Genomic DNA, 26,075 nt, shown 5'->3' with positions numbered 1-26,075 from the left:
TCTCTGGGCAAGGTCTCAGCACCCCCCTCTGCCATGGACACTCACGGCTCCCTTGGCAGAGCCAACAGCATTTCCTCAGCTGTGGCATCTCTGCCCTTCCCCGTGGGACATTCAGGGAACTCTGAGAGGCTCTGGCACAGATTTGCAGCCAGGAGGGCAGCTCAGAGCTTGGAAGGACACAGCAAGGAGATCCCCAGGTGTGCCCATGATGGGATCTCAGGGAGGGAGGCTCAGCTCATTCCCCTTTCCCATAGACTGCTTTGCCCACAGCCCCACAGGTCACAGGGAAGCTGGGACACCCCATTCCCATGGACACACCTGCCTGGCAGCAATCCCAAGGGCAGGGCCTGACTCAGCTGCTGCAGATGCCAGAACCTCCCTGAGAGCTCCAGATACCAATGACAATATCAGAGCAGTGCATTTAGGCTGTTTAGGAGGCTCCCAGCAGAGAGACTGAGCACCTAAACTTACAATTCTGGCATCTCTGTAAATGTTCCAACATTACTTTGATAATCCTGGTGTGTTCCCTTCAACTCAGAATGTTCCGTGATTCTGGGATTAAAATTCCTCTTCTGCTTCTCTCATGCCCCTGCTGTCTATAATCAGAAGAGGAAAAAACGCCTTGTAACGGTGTTAGAACAGTAAAGTAAAAACCAGACCTTTATTGGAAGCTTCCAGGTGTCCCAGTGGGGATGGGGCACACCCGGCCCCTTATTTCAACTATTTATTAAGGTTGATTAATTAGGATATTTAACAGAAACATTCAATTAGAGATTCAGCTGCCCTAGTTACACACCCCTGATTCAATCCATTAGAGTAGGTCCAACGGTTTCTTTGCCCCACTTTTTGTTATGACTGCTCACATTCTGGTTACAAAACAAAATGCTCTTCCTGTAGCTCCTCTCCCTGATGATAAGACAATGCAGTATTTCAGAAATGTATTTAGAAGGTCAGTTTATTGTTCTAAAATCTAAGAGGAAGGTTAGGAAACATACTAGAGTTAATTAAGGATATAATATAATATAATATAATATAATATAATATAATATAATATAATATAATATAATATAATATAATATAATATAATATAATATAATATAATATAATATAATACTATATAAGTATATAATAGCAGTTTCATAGAGTTAAGTAAGGATTAAAATTTTACAATTATATAATAATAGTTTACCGATCTAAAAATATATTAAAGATGCAGAAAACCAAAATGTTCTTCTTGTAGCTCCTCTCCCTGATGATAAGACAATTTAGTATTTCAGAGACGTATTTAGAAAATGAGATTATTGTTCTAAAATCTAAGAGAAAGGTTAGGAAACATACTAGAGTTAATTAAGGATAATAGTTATAAAAGTATATAATAGTAGTTTAATAGAGTTAATTAAGGATTATAATTTTATATCTATATAATAACAGTTTACAGCTCTAAAAATATATTAAACATATATAAAAAGCAAAAATCTTTTGTCATCATCCCAGCTTTCCCACCCTGCTTAAAGCAAGAAATTGAAAACAGTCTTGGGAAAGCTCCTAATCTTTACAGCAATCCCAGTCTCACTTTCTTTTGGGAAGTGTCCTCCGGAGCTGTGCCCAGGCAGGTCTGGAGCTGGGAGCAGCCCTGCCCCACACAGCCCCTCTCAGCAGCAGCACCTGCCCTGCTCAGGGTGGCTCCTTCCCCCCACAGCTTCTCCCCAGCGCTGGGAGCAGCTCCCCGGGCCGGCTGAGAGCTGTCCCTGGCAGGCAGCAGAGTCCCTGCCCCAGCACAGCGCCCTGGGCTGCAGGACCCTGCTCTGCAGGACAGCCCTGGGCACCCCTGGCTGCTCTACACAAGGGACAGGCAGAGAATGTACTCACAGAGTCTGTAGGCACTGGCATGTTCCAGCTTGAGGAGATGCCTCCAGGAGCTGCAGCTGCATTGTCCTGCAGCCAGAGGCTTCCTGTGTCAAGGGCTGGCAGTGATTCTGCCCCAGGCACTTCTCAGCACCTTCCCAGCCCTGACTGATTGAAGCTCTCTGTGCCTCTGGGCTGTGCCCAGGGTGGCTGCAGGCAGTGCCCCAGCCCTGCTGGGCTGGCAGAAGAGCTGCTCAGCAAGAGAAATGTGCTTTTGAAGCTCTTCTTGGTTTCCAGCAGCTGCCTCTGTGCCAGGAGCCCGGCCCAGCTCAGCAGCACAGACACAGCATCAGGACTTTAATGAGCCTCTTGGGGCTTTGTGCTGAGGCCCTGAACATCAGTCCCTGAGAGGGAGGGGAAGAAAGCTCTCAAGAACTCCAAGTCAGAATCCAACTCCAAAGTTTCTTTTCCTTTTAATGGGTCCCACTGAGGGACATGACTGAGAAAGTGTCCCCAGGCCCCAGGCAGAGCAGAGAACTGGAGGCACTGATGACAGCTGGGGACAAAGAGAAGCCAAGTCTTGGTGCCCTGGGCCACAGCAGCCTCTGTGCCAGCAAGGGCTGTGAGGAGACACCTTGTCCTGAGGCCCTGGGACCTCCTGGCACAGCCCCAGCAAGGCTGGCCACTGTCACCCCCTTGGCCTGCCCTCAGCATCCCCCCTAGCCCACATGCCAGTGGCCTCAGGGATCTGCTGGAAGGAGTCCCTGGGGAGCCTTGCTCAGGAATGGCCCTGGGGGGCTCCTTCATGCTCCCAGGGACTGCAGCTTTTTCAAAGGACTTTGGCTTTTGCCTTGGGATCTCTGAGAGCTTTGTGCAATCCTGGCCTCCAATTATCTGCTGTAATTAGTCCCTTGAGAGGCTTTGTCAGTAACAACACTCAGTGGGGCTCATTAATGCTTCAAGGTACTTCAATGATTTTAAGATACTTGCTATCTCCTTTTGATACAGACTCTAAGAGAAGTTTGTGCAATCAAGGCCCCAATTATCTGCTTTAACGAGTCCCTTGGGAGCTTTGCATTGACACTCAGTGGGGCTCAGCAATACTTTGAGATACTCAGGGGCTTTTTCAGTTACTTTGGATTTTCCTTTCCACACTGAGTTTCTGGGAGATTTTTGTGCAATCCTGGCCTCCAGTTCTGTCTTCCAAGGAGTCCATGAGTAGCATGTGTTGGGGATGGACCTCAGTGGGACCTGTTAATGTTTGGAGAAACTTCGGGTGTTTCGTCTGACTTGGACTCCTGGAAAGGTTTGTGCAATCTCTTCTCAGGCCCTGAGGTTCAAGGGCTCAGCTCCAAATGCACCACGGGGCTCATTAGGATCAAACAAGTCCTAACAAACCATGGCTGTGCCTTGATTTCCCTCTGGTCTGGTGCAGTTCATTAGGAAAGTTTCCTACAATAGTTATGGAGAAATAGTTCAAAGAACTTCTAAGAAATATGTGTTCCTATTTTAAAGGGTGCCTTTTATACCTGTTCTCTTTAGAGCAGATGTGATTGCAGTATTCAGTGATGGATATTGATCCAGGGTCTTTCCTAAGGAGGTCTGGCCATGTCAGAGAAGCTGTGCCTTGAGGTCTGACCCAGTGGGGACAACCTTGCTCCACATTCCCCAGCCCCATCCTGTCTCTCCTCACTCCCCTGGGACCTGCTTTGCTCACAGAACTGGCTGTACTCAAGCAGAGGGGTTTTCCTTCTTTTATTTTAGCAATCTAAAACTCCTGAGTTTCCCCATGGAAAACAGACACCCTCCTCAAGTGTGTGCCAAGGCCAAGGTGCCACCAAGGAGGTTCCCCTTCCCCAAGGCAGAACCACACAAGGAATGTTTCAGACACACAGGGAGTTCTACAATAAACACAACCCCAGAGTTGGCTGAAGGCAGAATTAGAGCAGCTGCTGAAGGACAGACAAGCTTTGAACTCCTTGCAGCTGAAAGCACCAAGTGGGTTGTTGGGAGGTGAGTGAGTGAGGCAAGAGTGAGGGAAGGGAAATGCAGAGAGCCCTGGAAGTGTTTCTGTGCAGACAGGCTGCTGCAAGGGCAGCGTTGGACTTCTCTGGGGGAAACTGTGAGGGAGGTCAGGGCAGAGTGACCTCCCCAGTGACCTCAAGATGTCACAAAGCCACCTGGGATGTCACAGCCCACTCAGTGGTGTCGCACAACCTGCCCCAGGATGTCACACCACCTTTCTGTGATGACACATCTTTTCCTATATGCCACAAAACCACCTCGTGATGTCACATAGTTTTCTGTGATGTCACACAGCAACATTTGATGTCATAGTTCACTCTATGATATCACAGTCAGCACTGTGATGTAATACCAACTGTCCTGAGATGTCACATGGCTCTTCTATGATGTCACTGCCCACTGTAGGATTTCATATCACAACCATGTGGTGCCACAGTCTGCTCAGTGATGTCACAACCCTCTCTGTGATGTTGTACATCTAACCTTTGGTGTCACAGTCCTCTCTGTGACGTTAAAACCCACTAAGTGATATCACCCAGACCATGCTGTGATGTCATACAGCCACACTGCGATGTCACACCCTGCTTTCTGATGTCACACATTCCACTCTGTGATGCCATAGCTGCTCAGTGACCTCACACAACAAGCTCTGTCATGTCACAGCCCCATCTGTGACCTCACACAACCCACTCGGAGCTGTCACACAGCCCCTTTCTGACATCCCAGCTGCTCTGGGGCTCCAGGACACAGCCACAGAGGTGCTGCTGTGACACAGCCCCCTCTGGGACATCCCACAGCCCCTGCCAGTGCTGAGCCCCTGGGAGCTCTGTCTGGGCCTGCTCGTGTCCCTGAGATGCCCTGGCAGGGCCCCAGCCCTGCTGGGCTGTGCTCAGGAGCTGCTCCTGGCCAGAGCTGTCTCTCTGCAGCGCTGCCCTTGCCAGGAGCTGCCTCTGGGCCAGGAGCCCGGCCCAGCTCAGCAGCACAGACACAGCACCAGCACTTTCATCACCCTCTCAGGCCTTTGGGGCTCTTTGCATCACACTCAGTCCCTCAGAGTGTGCTCCAAAAACTTCTCAAGAACTCCAAGTCAGATGGAAACACTGAAATTTCTTGTAGTTGAAATGAGAGACACGAGTGAGAAAGCGTCCCCAGGTTCCAGGCAGAGCAGAAGACTGGAGGCCCTGATGGCAGCTGGGGACAAGCGAGGGAAAGGTGTCTGTGGTGCTGAGCAAAGCTGGATGTGTTTCAGGAATGCCAAGGGCCAAGGGCTGAGCCCCAGCCCCTGGCAAGGCAGATGCTGTCCCTCCCTCATTGCTCAGGGCTCTTCCCGGGGCACTGGCATGTGGGGATGTGCAATGCCAAGGGCAGCACCATGGGGCGGCCCCTGCCAGGCTGCTGAGCAGGGACAAGGAGGCAATGAGGCCCCAGGGCTGCCAGGGTCACTTGTCCCCTGCTGGCCTCAGGCCCAGGGCCAGCAGCCATGGCCAAAGGGCTGCACAAGTTGCCTCTGGCAGGGCCTTGCAGCTGCACAGCCCAGGGCCCTCAGCCTCTACCTGCTGCTAATGTGATGAGGCCTCCAAATCCCATCTTGGGAGATTTTTGGTCCTCTCCAAGGTGTGTGAAAATGGAAACACTGGTCAAAATTATTTCCTCTCAAATCTTCCAGTGACAAAACGAGGATCAGTATCTTTAAAGTGAACAAGAGTAGATTTAGATTTGTTAGAAGGAGAAAATATTTTACAATGAGAGTGGCACAAAACTGCAACTGCTTTTCCAGACAAGTGGATGCCTCATCCCAGGACTGCTCCCAGAGCAGGATCTCTGTGCCACCTGACACAGTGAAAGCCCCTCCCCTCCCCAAGGATGGAATTGCTGTTGTGTGGGTTCTCTGATGTGCTGGGTGACCTCACAGTGCTCCTGGCCAGAATGTCTGCTGAGGGCCAGCCAGGCTGCTGCAGTGGCAGTGACCTCACAGCCATCACCACTGCAGCCATGTCCCCAGGGCCTGGCTCTCCCCTTTCCTCTGCCCCTGCCTTGTCTCTGCTGGCATGAAGAGTTGTTTCATTATTATCTTGTCCCCAGGGTGCTGGGGCCAGTTGCTTCCCAGTCAGGCTCCTGGAGCAGCAGTGGCTTTTCAGAGCCCAGCCAGAAATGAGCCCTGAAGCAGCAGCTCTGCAGTGCTGGCCACCAGGCCGGGGTGCCAAGGGAGCCTTCTGGCCATGGCCTGGAAGCAGCTGCTGCTGCCAAGGTGCCTTTGGTGCCTCAGGCTGTCCCTGGCACAGCTCCCAGCACGGCACTCTGCACTTGTGCCCGAGCCCTTCCCTGGGTTGGGGCTGGCCTGGGGCTTTTCCTGCAGCAGGATCTGCCCTGGCCATGGCACAGGAAAGGCAGTTCCTGCTGGAGCAGGAGGCTGTGCCTGGAATGGGCTCAAACAACTCCAGCAAGGCCCTGTTTACTTCAAAATTGCTTCCTAGAGCACTATAGTCTAACAGTTGTTATAGCTCCTCTACTCTGGACTAAATAACTCTTTTTCTTTATTTACTCTGTGGTGTAAATAAATCATCTTCAGAATCAGTCACAGTGGTATTTATATAAATATATCTGATATTCCATTGTTAATCGTGTGGGACAAATTGCATTACGGTTCAATTCTACATGTCCAATATTTACACATAAACCTCTGACAAACTCGGGCTGGGATTGAATCCAGCTGCTCCCAGTCTCCTCTCTTAGACGAAATTTAAAAGTCTAGGTGACTTGGAGGAGTTTGAGGATCCATGGTGGCTGTTTGGTGTCATTTCTCCACCTCATGACTCAGCAGGAGTTTCTCCAATAAAGAAATAAAGCTTTTGCCTGAAGCTCCCACTCTGCACATGACAGGAAGCCCTGGGAGTGTCTGTGACATCCTGGCTCTTTGGCAGCCTGGGGACTCCTGGGATGTCACCGTGGAGCCCCCAAGAGTGCCTGTGACAGAGCGGTGCCTTTGCAGCCCAAGGTCCTCTGGGATGTCACCATGGAATTGCTGTGACTGCATCTGACCACACAGCTCTTCAGCATCCCCAGAAACCCCTGGGAGGTTTCTGTGGAACTCCTGTCTGTGCCTGTGACATTCCGGCTCTTGAACAGTCTGGAGACTCTTGGAATGTCCCCATGGAGCCCCAATGAGGGTAACAAATCTGATCCTTGGTAGACAACCATCACCACGACCTTTTGCTATGGTCTGTTTCCATGGCAACCACAGCCCCCTGTTGCTATGGTCTGTTTCCATGACAACCATCACAGCCCCTGTTGCAAGGATCAGACCCTTGGCAGCTCTATGGAGACCCCATGCCAGGGGTGGTTGCCATGGAAACCAGCTCAGACCTGGAGCCAGAGTCCATTGCCATGGCAACCATTTGCAGTCCCATCCCCAGGCTCATGGGATCACAGAGCCACAGAATTGGCTGAGTTGGGAGGGACCCATGGGGATCCTCCAGTCCAACTGCTGGCATTGCACAGGACACCCCAACAATCCCAGCCTGGGCCTGGCAGCGCTGGCCAAACGCTGCTGGAGCTCAGCCAGCCCTGGAGCTGGGAGCCTTCCCTGGGGAGCCTCTTCAGTGCCCCAGCAGCCTCGCGGGAGAAACCTTTTCCTCACATCCAGCCTAAACCTGCCCGCCTCAGCTCCAGCCGCTCCCTCCACTCCTGTCCCTGGGCACCAGAGGGAAGAGGTTCCCACAGCCCCCAGCCAGGGACCCGCTCCCAAGGCTGCTGCCATGGCAACCAGGCCTGGCACCAGCTGGGATGCTCGGTTTCCACGGGCTGGGCTTCAGGAATGGAATTCCCCAATTTCCTACTCCTGCTAAAACTGCATCGCTGCTCTCTTCCCTCCCACCTCCCATGGAAAGCACAAAAGGCAAAGATCCCAGGCTGGGATAAGAACAATTTATTGAGAACAGCAACGAGATAAGGAACAAACAGGAACAGAAATAATTTTGATAACAGAAGGGATAAGACAAACTATTCACAGAGAAAACTAAAATGCCACCGACTGTCTCTTCCTGGCCATATATTTCCTCCTACCTGGAAAGGACACTCTTCTCCTCTGGTGAGAGAGAGGGAGTCCTTTTCCTGCCCCTGGCAATGACCTGAGATGGGACTGAATATAATGACAGGGCCATGGTCAGACTCTCATGTTCTTTGATCCCACATTATGTCATTGCCATGGGCAGGAAAAGCTACAGGTGTCTTCCCAGCATGGATCTCAGGGAACATGGATCACCAGGTCTCTTCCCAATGTGGATTCGCCAAGGGGGGATGAAGCTGGAGCTGTGTAGAAAGCTCTTCGTTCACTTTGGGGCATTTACAGGGCTTCCCTTACTGGTGCCTCCGTTGGTGTCTGGTCAAGTTAGAGCTCTGGGTGAAGCTCCTCCCACACTGGGGACACTCGTAGGGCCTCTCCCCAGTGTGGATGCGCCGGTGGATGATGAGGGTGGAGTTGTGCTGGAAACCCTCCCCACACTCGGAGCAGCGGAAGGGCCTCTCATCCGTGTGAATCCGCTGGTGCACAAAGAGAGTGGAGCTGACCCGAAACCTCTTCCCACACTCGGGACACTCGTAGGGCCTCTCCCCAGTGTGGATGCGCTGGTGGACGATGAGGTGGGAGTTGTAGCTGAAGCCCTTCCCACATTCCCCACACTCGTAGGGCCATTCCCCAGTGTGGATCATCTGGTGGCAGATCAGGGTTTTCCTCTGGCTGAAGCTCTTCCTACACTCCAAGCACTTGTAGGGCTTCTCCCCATCCTGAAGCTGCTCATGGACCACCAGCTCAGAGCCCTGGCTGGATGTCTGGCTGCCGTCCCGGCACAGGGTGGGTCTTTCCTCCTCAGAGCACCCTGGGATGGGTTTGGAGCCCCTCCTCCTGCGGGATCTCTGAAGCTTTTCCTCCCAGCTTGACTCCTGCGCTGTGGAGCTGCTCAAAACAGCCTCTTCCATGAGGTACTGCCGTGGGGATTTGTCCTCCCTGGTCTCCATCCTCAGCTCCTTGTCTGGAGGAGGAAGGACAAGGAGAGGATGGGATTTGCCTCCGTGCCAGAGGGAAGGGGAAGAAGATCCCCCCAGTGCGTCCCCGGCAGGACGGCGTCGGCAGCGAGGTTGTCCTGCAGCCGGGGGCCAGGCTGGGCTGGGAGATGGAGCAGGAGAGAGGGGGAAAGGGGCACTGACTTCCTCCTCACCTGCCTGGGTGTCCTGGGGTATCTTCCTCTTCCTCACAGCCTTCCTCTCCATCTGGACAAGGTTTGGGATTGGGAAATCCTGGCTTGGGAGAAAACAAGGAATGAGCACAATGAGTTTGATGGTCCCTCTTTTCAATTCACTCTCTAGAAGTCGTCAGGGCATCTGAGGTATCTTGGTTTGAAAGGAAAGGTGTTTGCTAAGGAAGGCAGAAATCTCCATTGAAATTGATAAAAATGGAAACAACCCACCCCCTCCGAATTTTTATAATCTTGATATCAAAGTGCTCTCAAATAAAGATATAGGAATAGAAATAATAGTTCTTTATTAAAGAAAGGAAAATGAAAATGCAGCAGGACAAAAAAACAAGAACAACAACAACAAAAAATAAAAAATCACACAGAAACAACCCACTGACAGAGTGAGAATACAACTTTACATCCCATTGGTCAGGGTTTTGGAAGCACTCCGATTAAAAAGTGGCTGCACTCCTCCTGGAGTGACAGATGTGGTTCTGTTTAAGCAATGATCCCGTAGAAGATTGTAGCTTACCTCTGAAGTTCCGGTGCTGTAGATGGGTCTGGTCTCTCCTCTGGGAATCCAGTGGAGAAAGACTGCCTGTGGTGCTCTGATGCTCTCATTATATCCAGTCAGGAATGCTTGGCTCCTCCCCCTGGGTGGAGCATCTCACAATGGGATGATGTCATTTTATCAGTCCTGCAGTGAGACTCAATGGCCCATTAACAGAAGATATCCCCCTGGAGGGAGGATGGGTGGTGAAAGAGATAAAGAACACTGCCCCACCTGGTTTTAACAGCTGGCCCATTAACAGAAGATATCCCCCAGTTCTGAGGGATGGGTCATGAAAGAGATAAAGAAAAGTGCCCCAGCAAGTTTTAACAGATGGTGATAGAATAAGTAAGTTTGGCTATATCTTGCATTGCAACCCAAGACATGGGGTCCAAACAAACTTCCCAAATGCCAAGATTCGGCCCTGAAAATGCCTCCCAGGAGTTCCCCATCTCTGGTCTCTCCCCTTTGGTGTTCAGGGGTTCCTCCCTGTCCCAGCTGCTGGGGGTCAGGTTTGTACTGGGGGGTTTCCTCCCTACTTGGTCCCTGACCTCTTCAGGCTGCTTAGAGTGCCCAGAATTCAAAAAGTTTCACCTGTTTCCATCTCCCCACTTAGGGATGCTGGGTCTCCCAGGGTCACTTCTCCCCTTATTCCCTTCTTGGGTCTGCAGGGGGTCCAAGGAGTCCCCCCCTGCCCCTCTCCAGGCAATTGAGGGTCCCATGAATTGTGGTGCTCCCCCTCTCTGGCCTCCCCACTTTGGGGTCCTGGGGGTCACAGGGCTCTGCTCCTCCAGGCTGCCTCTGCCAGCAGCTGCCACTGGGACCCCCAATATCCCCCCAAAAGGCATTTTCCAGTCAGTCTTGCAGTTCTTCATTCTCCAAACATCCCCCCCAATAAAACCCAACCCAGGAACCCCCCAGGATATCTGGGCCAAGCTCCCCCTCCCCGATCACCTGTGGGATGGGGGGGTGATGATCCCACGGATGGGGGGGCTGTGAATTCAGGGAATGCTCAGCTGGGATATACTGGGCCTGAGATCATACTGGGATAACAAGCACTTGACTGGGATTACTGGGAGTGTCTGGGAATGGCTATGGACATGCTTAGGGAAACTGGGATATACTGGGAATGTCTGTGACCATCCTGGGGATGACTGGGAACACACTGGGAACAATGGGAACTGTGCTGGGGAAAACTGGGAACAACTGGGATTGACTGGGTCTGCACTGGGGGCAACTGGGCATGACTGGGACCATGCTGGGAGCAGCTGGGATAATCTGGGGAGTGACTGGGACTATACTGGGGGCAACTATGATCACACTGGGAGGGACGGTGAGCAACTGGACCATCCTGAGGGCAACTGGCATCCTACTGGGATCACAGTGGGAGCAGCTGGGCCATGCTGGGCAAGACTGGGACCATACTGGCAGCAACTGGGACTGCACTCAGGGTGACTGGGAGTGGCTTAGAGCAACTGAGATCAGGTTCGAAGCACCTGAGGAGTGACTAGGAACAACTGGGATAGACTGGGAGAGACTGAAACCACAGTGCAGGTAAATGGGAGCAACTGGAACCACACTGGAAAATCCTGGGAGCAGCTGTGCCCATGCTGGGGTCATACTGGGATCCTACTGGAACTAGCTGGAATCATACTGGGAGTGAATGGAAAGGTGCTGTCTGGGACTGGAACCATGCTGGAGGTGACTGGGAGCAACTGGGCCCATCCTGGGAATGACAGGGAGTCACTCTGGCCATGACTGGAATCATACTGGGAGGATCTGGGAGGGACTGGAACCATACTGGGGGTGACTGGGTGCAAGAGATCATACTGGGAGTGACTGCAATTGTAGTGGGAGTGACTGGGATCATCCTGTAAGTGTTTTTCTGTAGGTCTTCTGTCTTTCTGGTCTCCTTTTCTTCTCCTTCTTTTCCTACGTACCTGGAACATTTTTGGATATCTTAATGTTACCCAAAATCTTAAGGATTAACACTTTTAGGTTAAATTAACTAAGTTTGCAAAGTTAATGCTATGGTAAGAGTTTTATGTTCAATTGCATGCTGTATTAAACCCTTTGCCAAAATTCCTTGGTTGTCTATATTTTGCCCATTAAATTTTGTGTCATTTTGACCTTTTAGCTCAGATGTTAGAGCATGGTGCCAGTATCACCGAGGTTGTAGGTTCAATCCTTGTGGGGCCATTCGCTTAAGTGTTGGACTTGATGGTCCTTGTGGGTCCCTTCCTACCAAGAATATTTATTACATCTGTCCATGTTGAGAAGATCTGGTGGGTGTTTCTCCTGTGAACCAAATTCAAGCACAGGAACATTTGGTATCCACCAGCATTGAAGTGTTCTGGGGTGTTACAGCCCTGCAGGCTCACAGTGACCTCTTGTTTCCATGAGGCCCCACAGTGTCCCACTGGTTCCTTGGTTCCATGGGCCCAAGAGTGCCACAATGATCCCCTTGGTTCCACAACTTCCCATGGTGTCACTCTGGCCCCTTGGTTCCATAAGGATCTGGAGTGTCACACAGGTTTATGGCATTTGTCCTTGCTGCCCCTCACATCCCACTGCCCCACAAAGAGCCCCGAGCCACCCGTGAGGGACAGGCCCTGCTGTGCCAGGCCTGGGCTCAGGGCTTGGCCTTTCTGCTTCCTCCAACCCAGCCAGGGCTGGCTCAGCATTGCAGTTCCCTGCTCAGAGCCTTTGGCTCCCGGCAATCCTGGCCTCCAGGATCTGCTCTCACCAGTCTCTGGGGAGCCTTTGGCAGTCCCTGCCCTCAGAGGGAATGATTGAAGCTCCAAGGGACTTGGAGTTTTGCTTCTGACTCCTGGAGCAGCTTCTTCAGCCTGAAGAAGAGACAAAGGAGGATCAGGGAAAGGAGAAGGAAGCACGAGGTCAAGCATTCCCTGAATTCACAGCCTCCACCCATGGGATCATCACCCCCCATCCCACAGATGACCAGGGAGGGGGAGCTCGGCCCAGATATCCTGGGGTGTCCCTGGATTGGCTTTTTTGGAGGGGATGTTTGGACAATGAAGAACTCCAAAGCTGAGTGGAAAATGCCCCTTGTGGGGATACTGGGGGGTCCCAGCATTCCTAAGTGGAGAGATGGAATAGGGGGAACTTTTTGGATTCCTGGCACTCCCAGCAGCCTGGGCCTGAGTAGACAGGCGACCCCCAGTACAAGTCTGACCCCCAGCAGCTGGGACAGGGAGGAACCCCTGAAGACCAAAGGGGAGAGAACAGAGATGGGGAATTCCTGGGAGGCATTTTCAGGGCTGAACCTTGGTGTTTGGGAGGTTTATATGGACTACATGTCCTGGGTTGCAGTGCAAGATGTAACCAAAAGTATGTATTCTATCACCATCTGTTTAAACCTGGTAGAGCAGTTTTCTTTATCTCTTTCATCACCCATCCCTCATAACCGGGGGATGTCTTCTGTTAATGGGCCAGCTGTTAAAACCAGGTGGGGCAGTGTTCTTTATCTCTTTCACCACCCATCCTCCCTCCAGGGGAATATCTTCTGTTAATGGGCCATTGAGTCTCACTGCAGGACTGATAAAATGACATCATCCCATTGTGAGATGCTCCACCCAGGGGGAGGAGCCAAGCATTCCTGACTGGATATAATGAGAGCATCAGAGCACCACAGGCAGTCTTTCTCCACTGGATTCCCAGAGGAGAGACCAGACACATCTACAGCACCAGAACTTCAGAGGTAAGCTACAATCTTCTATGGGATCATTGTTTCAACAGAACCACATCTGTAACTCCAGGAGGACTGCAGCCATCATTTAATCAAATTACTTCCAAAACCCTGACCAACGGTGTGTAAGGTTGCATTCTGACTCTTGGTGAGTTGTTTTTTTGTTGTTGGTTTTTTTTTGTACTGCTGCATTTTCATTTTCCTTCATTATTAAACAACTTATATTCCTTTTCCCATATCGTTACCTGAGAGCACTTTGATTTCAAAATTATAATAATTCGGAGGGGATGGGATGTTTACATTTTTATCCATTTCAGTGGAGTTTTCTGCCTTCCTTAGCAAACACCATTCCTTTCAAACCAAGATATCTCAGATGCCCGGTGACTTCTAGAGAGGGACTTGAACAGAGGGACCTTCAAAGTCTATGTACTCATTCCTTGTTTTCTCTCAAACCAGGATTTCCTAATCCCAGACCTTGGCCAGATGGAGAAGGAGGCTGTGAGAAAGAGGAAGATGCCCCAGGACACCCAGGCAGGTGAGGAGGAAGTCATTGCCCCTTTCCCCCTCTCTCCTGCTCCATCTCCCAGCCCAGCATGGCCCCCGGCTGCAGGACAACCCCGCTGCCGACGCCGTCCTGCCGGGGACGCACTGGGGGGATCTCCTTCCCCTTCCCTCTGGCACGGAGGCAAATCCCATCCTCTCCTTGTCCTTCCTCCCCCAGACAAGAAGCTGAGGATGGAGACCAGGGAGGACAAATCCCCACGGCAGAACCTTGTGGAAGAGGCTGTTTTGAGCAGCTCCACAGCGCAGGAGTCAAGCTGGGAGGAAAAGCTTCAGAGATCCCGCAGGAGGAGGGGCTCCAAACCCATCCCAGGGTGCTCTGAGGAGGAAAGACCCACCCTGTGCCGGGAAGGTGGCCAGAGATCCAGCCGAGGCTCTGAGCTGGTGGTGCATGAGGAGCTTCAGGATAGGGAGAAGCCCTACAAGTGCTTGGAGTGTGGGAAGAGCTTCAGCCGGAGCAACAGCCTGATCTGCCACCAGATGATCCACACTGGGGAATGGGCCTACGAGTGTGGGGAATGTGGGAAGGGCTTCAGTTTCAGCTCCCTACTCATCATTCACCAGCGCATCCACACTGGGGAGAGGCCCTACGAGTGTCCTGAGTGTGGGAAGAGGTTTCAGACCAGCTCAAATCTCGTCATGCACCAGCCGATTCACACGGATGAGAGGCCCTTCTGCTGCCCCGACTGTGGGGAGGGCTTCAAGTACAACTCCACCCTCGTCAATCACCGGCGCATCCACACTGGGGAGAGGCCCTACGAGTGTGGGGAATGTGGGAAGAGCTTCAGCCGGAGCTCTCATTTGACCAGACACCAACGGAAGCACTGGTAAGGGAAGCCCTGCGAGTGCCCCAAGTTCAGGAAGAGCTTTGTGCACTGCTCCAGCTTCATCCCCACTTGGAGGACCGACACTGGGAAGAGACCTGGTGATCCATGTTCCCTGTGATCCGTGCTGGGAAGACCCCTGTACCTTTTCTTGCCCATGGCAATGACATGATGTGGGATTAAATAACATGAGGGTCTGGCCATGGTCCTTTCATTATATTCAATCCCGTCTCAGGTCGTTGCCAGGGGCAGGAAAACGACTCCCTCTCTCTCACCAGAGGAGAAGGGTGTCCTTTCCAGGCAGGAGGAAATATGTGGCCAGGAAGAGCCAGTTGTGTGGTGGTTTAGTTTTCCCTGTAAATAGATTTTCTTATCTATTCTGTTACCAAAATTATTTCTGTTCCTGTTTGTTCCTTATCCCGTTGCTGTTCTCAATAAATTGTCCTTATCCCAGCATGGGATCTTTGCCTTTTCTGCTTTCCATGGGAGGTGGGGGGGAAGTGAGCAGCGGCACGGTTTTAGCAGGAGCAGAAAATTGGGGAATCCCATTCCTGAAGCCCAGCCCATGGAAACTGAGCATCCCAGCTGGTGCCAGGCCTGGTTGTCGTAGCAGCACCCTTGGGAGCGGGTCCCTGGCTGGGGGCTGCAGGAACCTCTTCCCTCTGGTGCCCAGGGACAGGAGTGGAGGGAGCGGCTGGAGCTGAGGCGGGCAGGTTTAGGCTGGATGTGAGGAAAAGGTTTCTCCCGTGGGGCTGCTGGGGCACTGAACAGGCTCCCCAGGGAAGGCTCCCAGCTCCAGGGCTGGCTGAGCTCCAGCAGCATTTGGCCAGCGCTGCCAGGCCCAGGCTGGGATTGTTGGGGTGTCCTGTGCAGGGCCAGCAGTTGGACTGGAGGATCTCCATGGGTCCCTCCCAACTCAGCCAATTCTGTGGCTCTGTGATCCCATGAGCCTGGGGATGGGACTGCAAATGGTTGCCATGGCAACGGGCCCTGGCTCCAGGCCTGAGCTGGTGTCCAGGGCAACCACCCCTGGCATGGGGTCTCCATGGAGCTGCCAAGGGACTGACCATAGCAACAGGGGCTGTGATGGTTGCCTGCCAAGGATCAGATTTGTTACCCTCATTGGGTCTCCATGGGGACATTCCAAGAGTCTCCAGGTTGTTCAAGAGCTGGAATGTCACAGGCACAGACAGGTGCTCCACAGAAACCTCCCAGAGGTTTCTCGGGATGCTGAAGAGCCGTGTGGTCAGACGCAGTCCCAGCAATTCCATGGTGACATCGCAGAGGACCTTGGGCTGCAAAGGCACCGCTCTGTCACAGGCACTCCTGGGGGCTCCACGGTGACATCCCAGGAGTCCCCAGGCTGCCAAAGAGCCGGGATGTCACAGACACTCCCAGGGCTTCCTGACATGGGCAGAGTGGGAGCTTCAGGCAAAAGCTTTATTTCTTTATTGGAGAAACTCCGTCTGAGTCATGAGGTGGAGAAATTACATCCAGCAGGCACCATTGATCCTCAAACCCCTCCAGGTCACCCCAACTTTTAAATTTTTTCAAAGAGAGGAGACTGGGGGCAGCTGGATCCAATCCCAGCACCAGACTATATTAAAGGTTTATGTGTGAAGATTGGACAGGTGGAAGTGAAACAAAATGCAATTTGTCCCACATGATTAACAATGGTATACCAGAGATATTGATATAAATACAGCTACAATTGATTCTGATCATGATTAGCCAGAAAGATTTATTTAGAACACTGAGTAAACAAAAAATAGAGTTATTTATTCCAGATTATAGAGGCTATAACAGTTATTGAAATATAGGGCACTAGGGAGCCATTTTGTAGTAAACAGGGCCTTGCTGGAGTTGTTTGAGCTCATTCCAGGCACAGCCTCCTGCTCCAGCAGGAACTGCCTTTCCTGTGCCATGGCCAGGGCAGATCCTGCTGCAGGAAAAGCCCCAGGCCAGCCCCAACCCAGGGAAAGGCTCGGGCACAAGTGCAGAGTGCCGTGCTGGGAGCTGTGCCAGGGACAGCCTGAGGCACCAAAGGCACCTGGGCAGCAGCAGCTGCTCCCAGGCCATGGCCAGAAGGCTCCCTTGGCACCCCGGCCTGGTGGCCAGCACTGCAGAGCTGCTGCTTCAGGGCTCATTTCTGGCTGGGCTCTGAAAAGCCACTGCTGCTCCAGGAGCCTGACTGGGAAGCAGTTGGCCCCAGCACCCTGGGGACAAGATAATAATGAAACAACTCTTCATGGCAGCAGAGACAAGGCAGGGGCAGAGGAAAGGGGAGAGCCAGGCCCTGGGGACATGGCTGCAGTGGTGATGGCTGTGAGGTCACTGCCACTGCAGCAGCCTGGCTGGCCCTCAGCAGACATTCTGGCCAGGAGTGTTGTGAGGGCACCCAGCACATCAGAGAACCCACACAACAGGAATTCCATCCTTGGGGATGGGAGGGGCTTTCACTGTGTCAGGTTGCACAGAGATCCTGCTCTTGGAGCATTCTTGGGATGGGGCATCGACTTGTCTGGAAAAGCAATTGCAGTTTTGTGCCACTCTCATAAAATATCTGATTAAAATTTTTCCTCCTTCTAAAAAATATAAATTAACTCTTGATCACTTTAAAGATATTCATCCCTGTCACTGCAAGATTTGGGAGGAAATAACTTTGACCAGTGCTTCCATTTTCACACACCATGGAGAGGACCCAAAAATCTCCCAGGATGGGGTTTGGAGGCCTCATCACATAAGCAGCAGGCAGAGGCTGAGGGGCCTGGGCTGTGCAGCTGCAAGGCCCTGCCAGAGGCAACTTGTGCAGCCCTTTGGCCATGGCTGCTGGCCCTGGGCCTGAGGCCAGCAGGGGACAAGTGACCCTGGCAGCCCTGGGGCCTCATTGCCTCCTTGTCCCTGCTCAGCAGCCTGGCAGGGGCCGCCCCATGGTGCTGCCCTTGGCATTGCACATCCCCACATGCCAGTGCCCCGGGAAGAGCCCTGAACAATGAGGGAGGGACAGCATCTGCCTTGCCAGGGGCTGGGGCTCAGCCCTTGGCCCTTGGCATTCCTGAAACACATCCAGCTTTGCTCAGCACCACAGACACCTTTCCCTTGCTTGTCCCCAGCTGCCATCAGGGCCTCCAGTCTTCTGCTCTGCCTGGAACCTGGGGACGCTTTCTCACTTGTGTCTCTCATTTCAACTACAAGAAATTTCAGTGTTTCTGTCTGTGTTTGAGTTCTTGAGAAGTTTCTGGAGCACACTCTGAGGGACTGAGTGTGATGCAAAGAGCCTTAGAGGCCCGAGAGGGTGATGAAAGTGCTGGTGCTGTGTCTGTGCTGCTGAGCTGGGCCGGACTCCTGGCCCAGAGGCAGCTCCTGGCAAGGGCAGCGCTGCAGAGAGACAGCTCTGGCCAGGAGCAGCTCCTGAGCACAGCCCAGCAGGGCTGGGGCCCTGCCAGGGCAGCTCAGGGACACCAGCAGGCCCAGACAGAGCTCCCAGGGGCTCAGCACTGGCAGGGGCTGTGGGATGTCCCAGAGGGGGCTGTGTCACAGCAGCACCTCTGTGGCTGTGTCCTGGAGCCCCAGAGCAGCTGTGATGTCAGAAAGGGGCTGTGTGACAGCTCAGAGTGGGTTGTGTGAGGTCACAGATGGGGCTGTGTGTTGTGGTTTTAAACTACTAACAAAAATTACTTATTTTTTTGTTGTGAGATATGGATTAAAATAAGAGCAAAACAGGCTTAAAACTTAAAAGGAATAAAGACCGTTTATTAACAGACTATTAGAATACTAAAATAAACTTTCAGAAAACCCTTTTACTTCTTACTACTCAATTATTTCTTTGTACACATAACAACATAGAGACAAAAAAAATAGTTTTACAATCTTGGTGGTCAAAAACAGTCTCAATTTTTAGAGTCTTTTCATCAGTCCTTGTAGAGAAACAGAAGTCTTTTCCTGCTAATCCATGGAGTTTCTAGAGTCCACTCCTCCCATCTCACACTATTCTGAAGTGTGCAATGGGTCAAATTTAATCTAGGGATGTTATTTTTAAGGATAAGTGATTCAAAGGTAGAAATCCCCTTCAGTTGTTTCTGTGAGCCTTCCTGGAAAACAGCCATCTCTTTGGTTCTTTTAAGGCTTTAAAATCTTCACTTCACTCGCAAGTTCCAGCAACTCACAGCATTACAACCATCCTTCTTTTCTTTAAAGTCCACACTTTGAATACTCTATTCCTCCCATACTCTAGTCATGAATTAAAGGAGTCTTTAAACTACTGTCCATCTCCATAGCTGTAACAGAAAGACTTTTCAGCAACAAGCATCTTCTTTCTCTCTCTTTCTTATTTAAACTTAACTTTTTTCTTCACTGTTTTTGGTAGTTTTATGATGTCTTACATGTTAATTGTCTCTCTTTCTCTGTCTGTTCTAAGAAAAAGGAGTAATCTGTTGTTTATCTAGGTAGTAAAGGAATTAAAAGAAGAAAGCTACAAAAGTTCATAGTGTCAGGTTTCAGTCTAGCAGCAGACCTTGAAAACTAAACTAAACTGCTAAACTCTGCTTTTCTCTCCTTCCCCCCCCTCCCTGCGGCCTTGTCCCGGGCCTGGGAGGGGGGGGGAAAGCCAAGACGGAGCTTGTTACCTCTCCAGAGCCAGAAACAAAAGAGAGCAAGACAGCTCTGAGTGTACTTCTTAAGGGAGTGTTTACAAGTTGAATTCACTTTTTAATAGTCAGATCTGCTGTCAATTCTTGGAAATGACTGATAATTGGTCAGGAAGAAAAACTCCCATCAGTCACCAGTAGCTTCAACTTCCACTTTTTTAACTCGGTCTTAAAGGTGAAGCTAACCCATGACACTGTGACATCACAGAGTTTGTTGTGTGAGGTCACTGAGCTGCTACAGCATCATAGAGGAGATTCTGTGACATCACACAGCTGACTGTGACATCCCAGTGAGGACTGTGACATTAGACATTAGATATATGACATCACAGAGAAGGCTGTGCCATCACTGATTGATTATGTGACATCACAGACCAGACTGTGAAGCCACATGGTTGTGATATGAAATCCTAGTGTAGGCAGTGACATCCCAGAAAAGCCATGTGACATCCCAGGACAGATTGTATGACATCACAGTGCCAACTGTGAGATCATAGAGTGAACTATGAAATCAAAAGTGGCTGTGTGACATTACAGGAGGATATGTGACATCACGAGGTGGTTTTGTGACACGTAAGAGAGGCTGTGACATCACAGAATGGTGGTGTGACATCCAGGGGCAGGTTGTGTGACATCACTGAGTGGGCTGGGACATCACAGGTGGCTGTGTGACATCTCGAGGTCACTGGGGAGGTCACTCCGCACCAACCCCCCCTCACAGTTCCCCCCAGAGAAGTCCAACGCTGCTTGTACAGCAGCCTGTCTGCACAGTAACACTTCCAGAGCTCTCTGCATTTCCCTTCCCTCACTCTTGCCTCACTCACTCACCTTCCAACAACCCACTTGGTGCTTTCAGCTGCAAGGAGTTCAAAGCTTGTCTGTCCTTCAGCAGCTGCTCTAATTCTGCCTTCAGCCAACTCTGGGTTCGTGTTTATTGTAGAACTCCCTGTGTGTCTGAAACATTCCATGTGTGGTTCTGCCTTGGGGAAGGGGAACCTCCTTGGTGGCACCTTGGGCTTGGCACACACTTGAGGAGGGTGTCTGTTTTCCATGGGGAAACTCAGGAGTTTTAGATTGCAAAAATAAAAGAAGGAAAATCCCTCTGCTTGAGTACAGCCAGTTCTGTGAGCAAAGCAGGTCCCAGGTGAGGGAGGAGAGACAGGATGGGGCTGGGGAATGTGGAGCAAGGTTGTCCACACTGGGTCAGACCTCAAGGCACAGCTTCTCTGACCTGGCCAGACTTCCTTAGGAGAGATCCTGGATCAATATCCATCACTGAATGCTGCAATCACCTCTGCTCTAAAGAGAACAGGAATAAAAGGCACCCTTTAAAATAGGAATACACATTTCTTAGAAGCTCCTTGAACTATTTCTCCATAACTATTGTAGGAAACTTTCCTAGAAACTGCACCAGACCAGAGGGAAATCAAGGCACAGCCATGGTTTGTTAGGACTTGTTTGATCCTAATGAGCCCTGTGGTGCATTTGGAGCTGAGCCCTTGAACCTCAGAGCCTGAGAGGAGATTGCACAAACCTTTCCAGGAGTCAAAGTCAGTGGAAAAGCCCAAAGTTTCTCAAAGCAGTAATGGGTGCCACTGAGGTCCATCCCCAGCACAGGCTCCTCATGGACTCCTTGGAGGAGAGAACTGGAGGCCAGGATTGCACAAAAACCTCTCAGAGACTCAGTGTGGGAAGTAAAATCCGAAGTAGCTGCAAAAACCCCTGAGTATCTCAAAGTATTGATGAGCCCCACTGAGTGTCAATGCAAAGCTCCCAAGGGACTCATTAAAGCAGATAATTGGGGCCATGATTGCACAAACTTCTCAGAGACTCAGTGTGGGAAGGAAAAAGGAAAGTACCTTAAGAACCTGAAGTACCTTGAAGCATTAATGAGCCCCACTGAGTGTTGTTACTGACAAAGCCTCTCAAGGGACTAATTACAGCAGATAATTGGAGGCCAGGATTGCACAAAGCTCTCAAAAACTCCAAAGCAAAAGCCAAAGTCCTTTGAAAAAGCTGCAGTCCCTGGGAGCATGAAGGAGCCCCCCAGGGCCATTCCTGAGCAAGGCTCCCCAGGGACTCCTTCCAGCAGATCCCTGAGGCCACTGGCATGTGGGCTAGGGGGGGATGCTGAGGGCAGGCCAAGGGGGTGACAGTGGCCAGCCTTGCTGGGGCTGTGCCAGGAGACCCCAGGGCCTCAGGACAAGGTGTCTCCTCACAGCCCTTGCTGGCACAGCACTGGCTGCTGTGGCCCAGGGCACCAAGACTTGGCTTCTCTTTGTCCCCAGCTGTCATCAGTGCCTCCAGTTCTCTGCTCTGCCTGGGGCCTGGGGACACTTTCTCAGTCACGTCCCTCAGTGGGACCCATTAAAAGGAAAAGAAACTTTGGAATTGGATTCTGACTTGGAGTTCTTGAGAGCTTTCTTCCCCTCCCTCTCAGGGACTGATGTTCAGGGCCTCAGCACAAAGCCCCAAGAGGCTCATTAAAGTCCTGCTGCTGTGTCTGTGCTGCTGAGCTGGGCCGGGCTCCTGGCACAGAGGCAGCTCCTGGAAACCAAGAAGAGCTTCAAAAGCACATTTCTCTTGCTGAGCAGCTCTTCTGCCAGCCCAGCAGGGCTGGGGCACTGCCTGCAGCCACCCTGGGCACAGCCCAGAGGCACAGAGAGCTTCAATCAGTCAGGGCTGGGAAGGTGCTGAGAAGTGCCTGGGGCAGAATCACTGCCAGCCCTTGACACAGGAAGCCTCTGGCTGCAGGACAATGCAGCTGCAGCTCCTGGAGGCATCTCCTAAAGCTGGAACATCCCAGTGCCTACAGACTCTGTGAGTACAGCTCTGAGTATTTCTGGTGGAGGGGAGGTGAATGCTCATGAAACTCTGACATGCTGAGGGTTTCTGATCCATCATAGAATATTTCCAAGACAATGATTTTGATAAAAAGAGGACACTTCTTAAGACTTTGTATTCAGTTTCCTACTATTGCAGAATGGCAGGGAAGCAGGGAAATAAATATTACAGGTATTATAAATTTTGAAAAGTACCTGAGACATCTCAACAGTTACTTTTAGTGATCAAGAGGTTCACAGGAGATCCCTTATGTGCAATTCTACCCATGGATTGCACCAAGTAAATTACACAGGGAGCATGGCAAGTCAGGGGCTGCATAAAAGGGAAGATCCTGCTTTTTTAATCTAGTGCTCTGGGTTGCCTGGATGGGAAATTGCACATAGATAGTCACCTCTCATTTAATTTCTCTATTCAACCTCTAATGATAGGTTGAGATAAATAAAAGAAAATCTCTCAGATCTTAATAAAGCAGGCAGTGACAGAAATCAGCACAGGGCTTCTTACAGGCTGCATCAGTGTTGCTTTTCCAGCCTCCTCAGGTTTGCTCTGCCATTGTCATCACAGCCTGCAGAGCCAGAGCTGCCCCTGGGCAGTGCCCTGAGCTGGGAGGGCTCTGCAGGGCAGAGCTGAGCCCCCAGGGCTGGGCTGGGCTGGGGCAGTGCTGGCAGGGCCCAGCCCTGGGCACAGGGCAGCAGTTGCTGGCAGGGACAGCTCCAGGCAGCAGAGCCCTGGGCAGGCAGTGGGGGAAAGTGCCATAAAGCTGTGCTGGGATGTTTAAAGTCTTTTCCCAACCTAACTATTCCATGATTACTTTTTTACAGATCCCCATGCCAAGACACAGCAAATGTCTCAATGCAAATGCCTGAGGGTGACTGTCCTGCACTGGTGCTGCCTGGCAGGGGCTGGGCAGGGCTGGGCAAGGAAAGGCTTTTCCTCAGGGCCTGGCTCTTTCTCTCCTTGCCTTGCCCAAGAGCTCCTGGCATTGCTGACAGCTCTCTGGGAATGGCAGCTCCATCTGCAGGGTCAGGCCCAGCCCTTGGGCTCCTCCTGTGCAGGCTGGGCACAGCAATGGGATGTCCCAGCTCCCTCTGCCCCAGGAGCTCTGGGCAGGGCAGGCTGGGAGGCTGGGAATGACCCAACTCTCCTCCAGCAGTGCCATGGACAGGACCCTTGGTGTGTCCTCGGGATGCCACCCAAGCTGTGAGGTGTCTCCAGGGGACACTGGGGACAGGAGTGTCCTTGGCCAGGAGTGGGGCTGAGGCTCTGAGAAACGCTGAACCAGTTTGCTCTGCTGTGGGTCCCTCTGCACTCAGCTGTGCCAGGCTGATTTCCAGGGAAACACAGTGCCTGCCTTCAGTCTCAGAAAGGGCAGCTGGGGACAGATGGAGTGACAGAGCTGCTCCCCTCACCCTCCACTGAGTTACAGACAATGCTCCTGCACTGCACAGTTCTCTCTGATCTCTCTGGGCACAGCAGGAAACCCTCTCAAACTGTCTTTGGCCATCACCATTCCTGAGCCCTGGGACAGGAGATGCTGCCAGGCTCCTCTGCCTCAGGAGCAGTTTGGGATGATGCAGTCCAAACCCAGGACCGGCCCCTAACCCCGTTCCCATGACCCCACTGCTGCAGAGCAGAGCTCACTCCTCAATGTCCATGGGCAGAGCCCCTTCTCATCACGGCAACGGGACCAGATCCCAGCAGAGCTCCAGGCACAGGGGTGAAGGAATTGCTCTGAGAAAAGGAAAATTGGGTGGCACAGAGCAGCAGGAGCTGGGCTGGGAGAAGGGACTTGGACATTGCTCAGTAAAGTCTCCCCTGACTTGTCACTGTCTCCTCCTTCAACAGAACTCCATGGCCAGAGTGAAGAAATGTCCAACAGCAGCTCCATCAGCCACTTCCTCCTGCTGGCATTGGCAGACACGCGGCAGCTGCAGCTCCTGCACTTCTGCCTCTTCCTGGGCATCTCCCTGGCTGCCCTCCTGGGCAACGGCCTCATCATCAGCGCCGTAGCCTGCAGCCACCACCTGCACAGCCCCATGTTCTTCTTTCCGCTCAACCTGGCCCTCACTGACCTGGGCTCCATCTACACCACTGTGCCCAAAGCCATGCACAATTCCCTCTGGGACACCAGACACATCTCCTACACAGGATGTGCTGCACAAATATTTTTTTTTGTTTTCTGTGCTGCAACAGAGTATTTCCTCCTGACCATCATGTGCTACGACCGCTACGTGTCCATCTGCAAACCCCTGCACTACGAGACCCTCCTGGGCAGCAGAGCTTGTGCCCACATGGCAGCAGCTGCCTGGGCCAGTGGCTTTCTCTATTCACTGTTGCACACAGCCAATACATTTTCCCTGCCCCTGTGCCAGGGCAATGCCCTGGGCCAGTTCTTCTGTGAAATCCCACAGATCCTCAAGCTCTCCTGCTCAAATTCCTACACTAGAGAATTTGGGCTCATTGCAGTCAGTGCCTGTTTGCTACTTGGCTGTTTTGTGTTCATTGTTTTCTCCTATGTGCAGATCTTCAGGGTCGTGCTGAGGATCCCCTCTGAGCAGGGACGGCACAAAGCCTTTTCCACCTGCCTCCCTCACATGGCTGTGGTCTCTCTGTTCATCAGTACTGCCTCATTTGCTCACCTGAAGCCTCCCTCACTCTCCTCCCCATCCCTGGATCTGGCAGTGTCAGTTCTGTACTCAATGGTGCCTCCAGCCCTGAATCCCCTCATCTACAGCCTGAGAAACCAGGAGCTCAAGGCTGCAGTGTGGACACTGATGACTGGATCATTTCAAAAACATTAAACTGCTGGCCAGTTTCTCCATATCACTTGTATTAAAAGTCATCTTTGGTACTTCCTGTTGGTTTGGTTGTTTCTTTCCCATTGTTATATTTTTCTCATAGTGTCTGCAAAAATATGTCATTGCTTGTGCCATTTCTCATTTTATTTTCCTACACCTTCCCTGAGGCCACAGACTGTGCCAATGAGGAACTGCACCCTTGGTGGTTTTAAAGGAACTAAAGGATCTCCCAGCAAAGTTTTCTCCAGAGATCCCCCTTTTGTTCCCTTCTCTGGAGCTGTGGCAGCAGTGTCTGTGTGCAGAGCTGGAGCAGATCAGTGCTGGCACAGCAGCTGTGCCCAGGAGCAGCAGCACTTGGTGTTGCCAGTGCTGCTCCCGTGCCACTGCCCCGCTGCCCTCCTGGCCCTGGTGTTGCTGCAGGGCCTGAGTGCTCTCGGGGCCGGGCACAGCCCTGGGGGTGGCAGTGCCGGGGCTGCAGCAGGGACAGGCCATGGGCACTGCTGGGGCAGCGCTGACGCCTCAGGCCAGGGCCTGGGGGCTCCAGGCTCCTTGCCCAGGCTCTCTCAAGAACACGCCCAGGCCAAAGCTCAGCACAGAAAACCCCCATGAGCAGCCCCAGGGTGGCTGTGGGCAGGCTGGGGGCAAACAGCATGGCTGGGGCTCTGCAAGGTCCCTGGGGGAGATGGGAAGGAGCAGCAGAGCAGGGGCTGATCCATCCCCACTGTGCTGGACACCCCAGGGCAGTGTCCCAGAGCATCCTCATGGAGCTGCCAACAACATCCCCCCTGTGCAGCCCTGGCCTCTCCCCCAGCTCAGAGAGGTGCCGCATCCTTGCAGGCACAGACACGGCAGCACTGGCTCAGGAGCCCCTGTTTGCACTGCCCAGAGCAGGCGTCAGCACCCCCATGGTGCTGCTGTGGGGAGATGAACCTGAGGGAGCACAAATGCCATCAGCCCCTGGGGCCAGGCAGGGCTGGGGGATGGGAGGGAAACCACTCAGGGTTGTCGTGGCCTCTGAAGTCACACAGAAAGTTTGTTCTCA

General features: G+C 52.1%; 1 protein-coding gene and 1 pseudogene across 1 annotated transcript; one reads left to right on the top strand and one right to left on the bottom strand.

Moving 5' to 3' along the window:
* The window catches only part of LOC131586342 (uncharacterized), a 448,419-nt pseudogene that overhangs the window by 226,033 nt on the left and 196,311 nt on the right, over positions 1 to 26,075 (bottom strand).
* On the top strand, positions 24,100 to 25,036 carry LOC131586234 (olfactory receptor 14J1-like). The gene has a single exon (XM_058853126.1). It carries the CDS (start codon positions 24,104 to 24,106, stop codon positions 25,034 to 25,036), a length of 933 nt encoding a protein of 310 aa, XP_058709109.1. The 5' UTR covers positions 24,100 to 24,103.

This window comes from Poecile atricapillus, chromosome 19 (assembly GCF_030490865.1).
Source record: "Poecile atricapillus isolate bPoeAtr1 chromosome 19, bPoeAtr1.hap1, whole genome shotgun sequence".
Classification (NCBI taxonomy): Eukaryota; Metazoa; Chordata; class Aves; order Passeriformes; family Paridae; genus Poecile; species Poecile atricapillus.
This window is presented reverse-complemented; position numbering and strand designations above follow the sequence as displayed.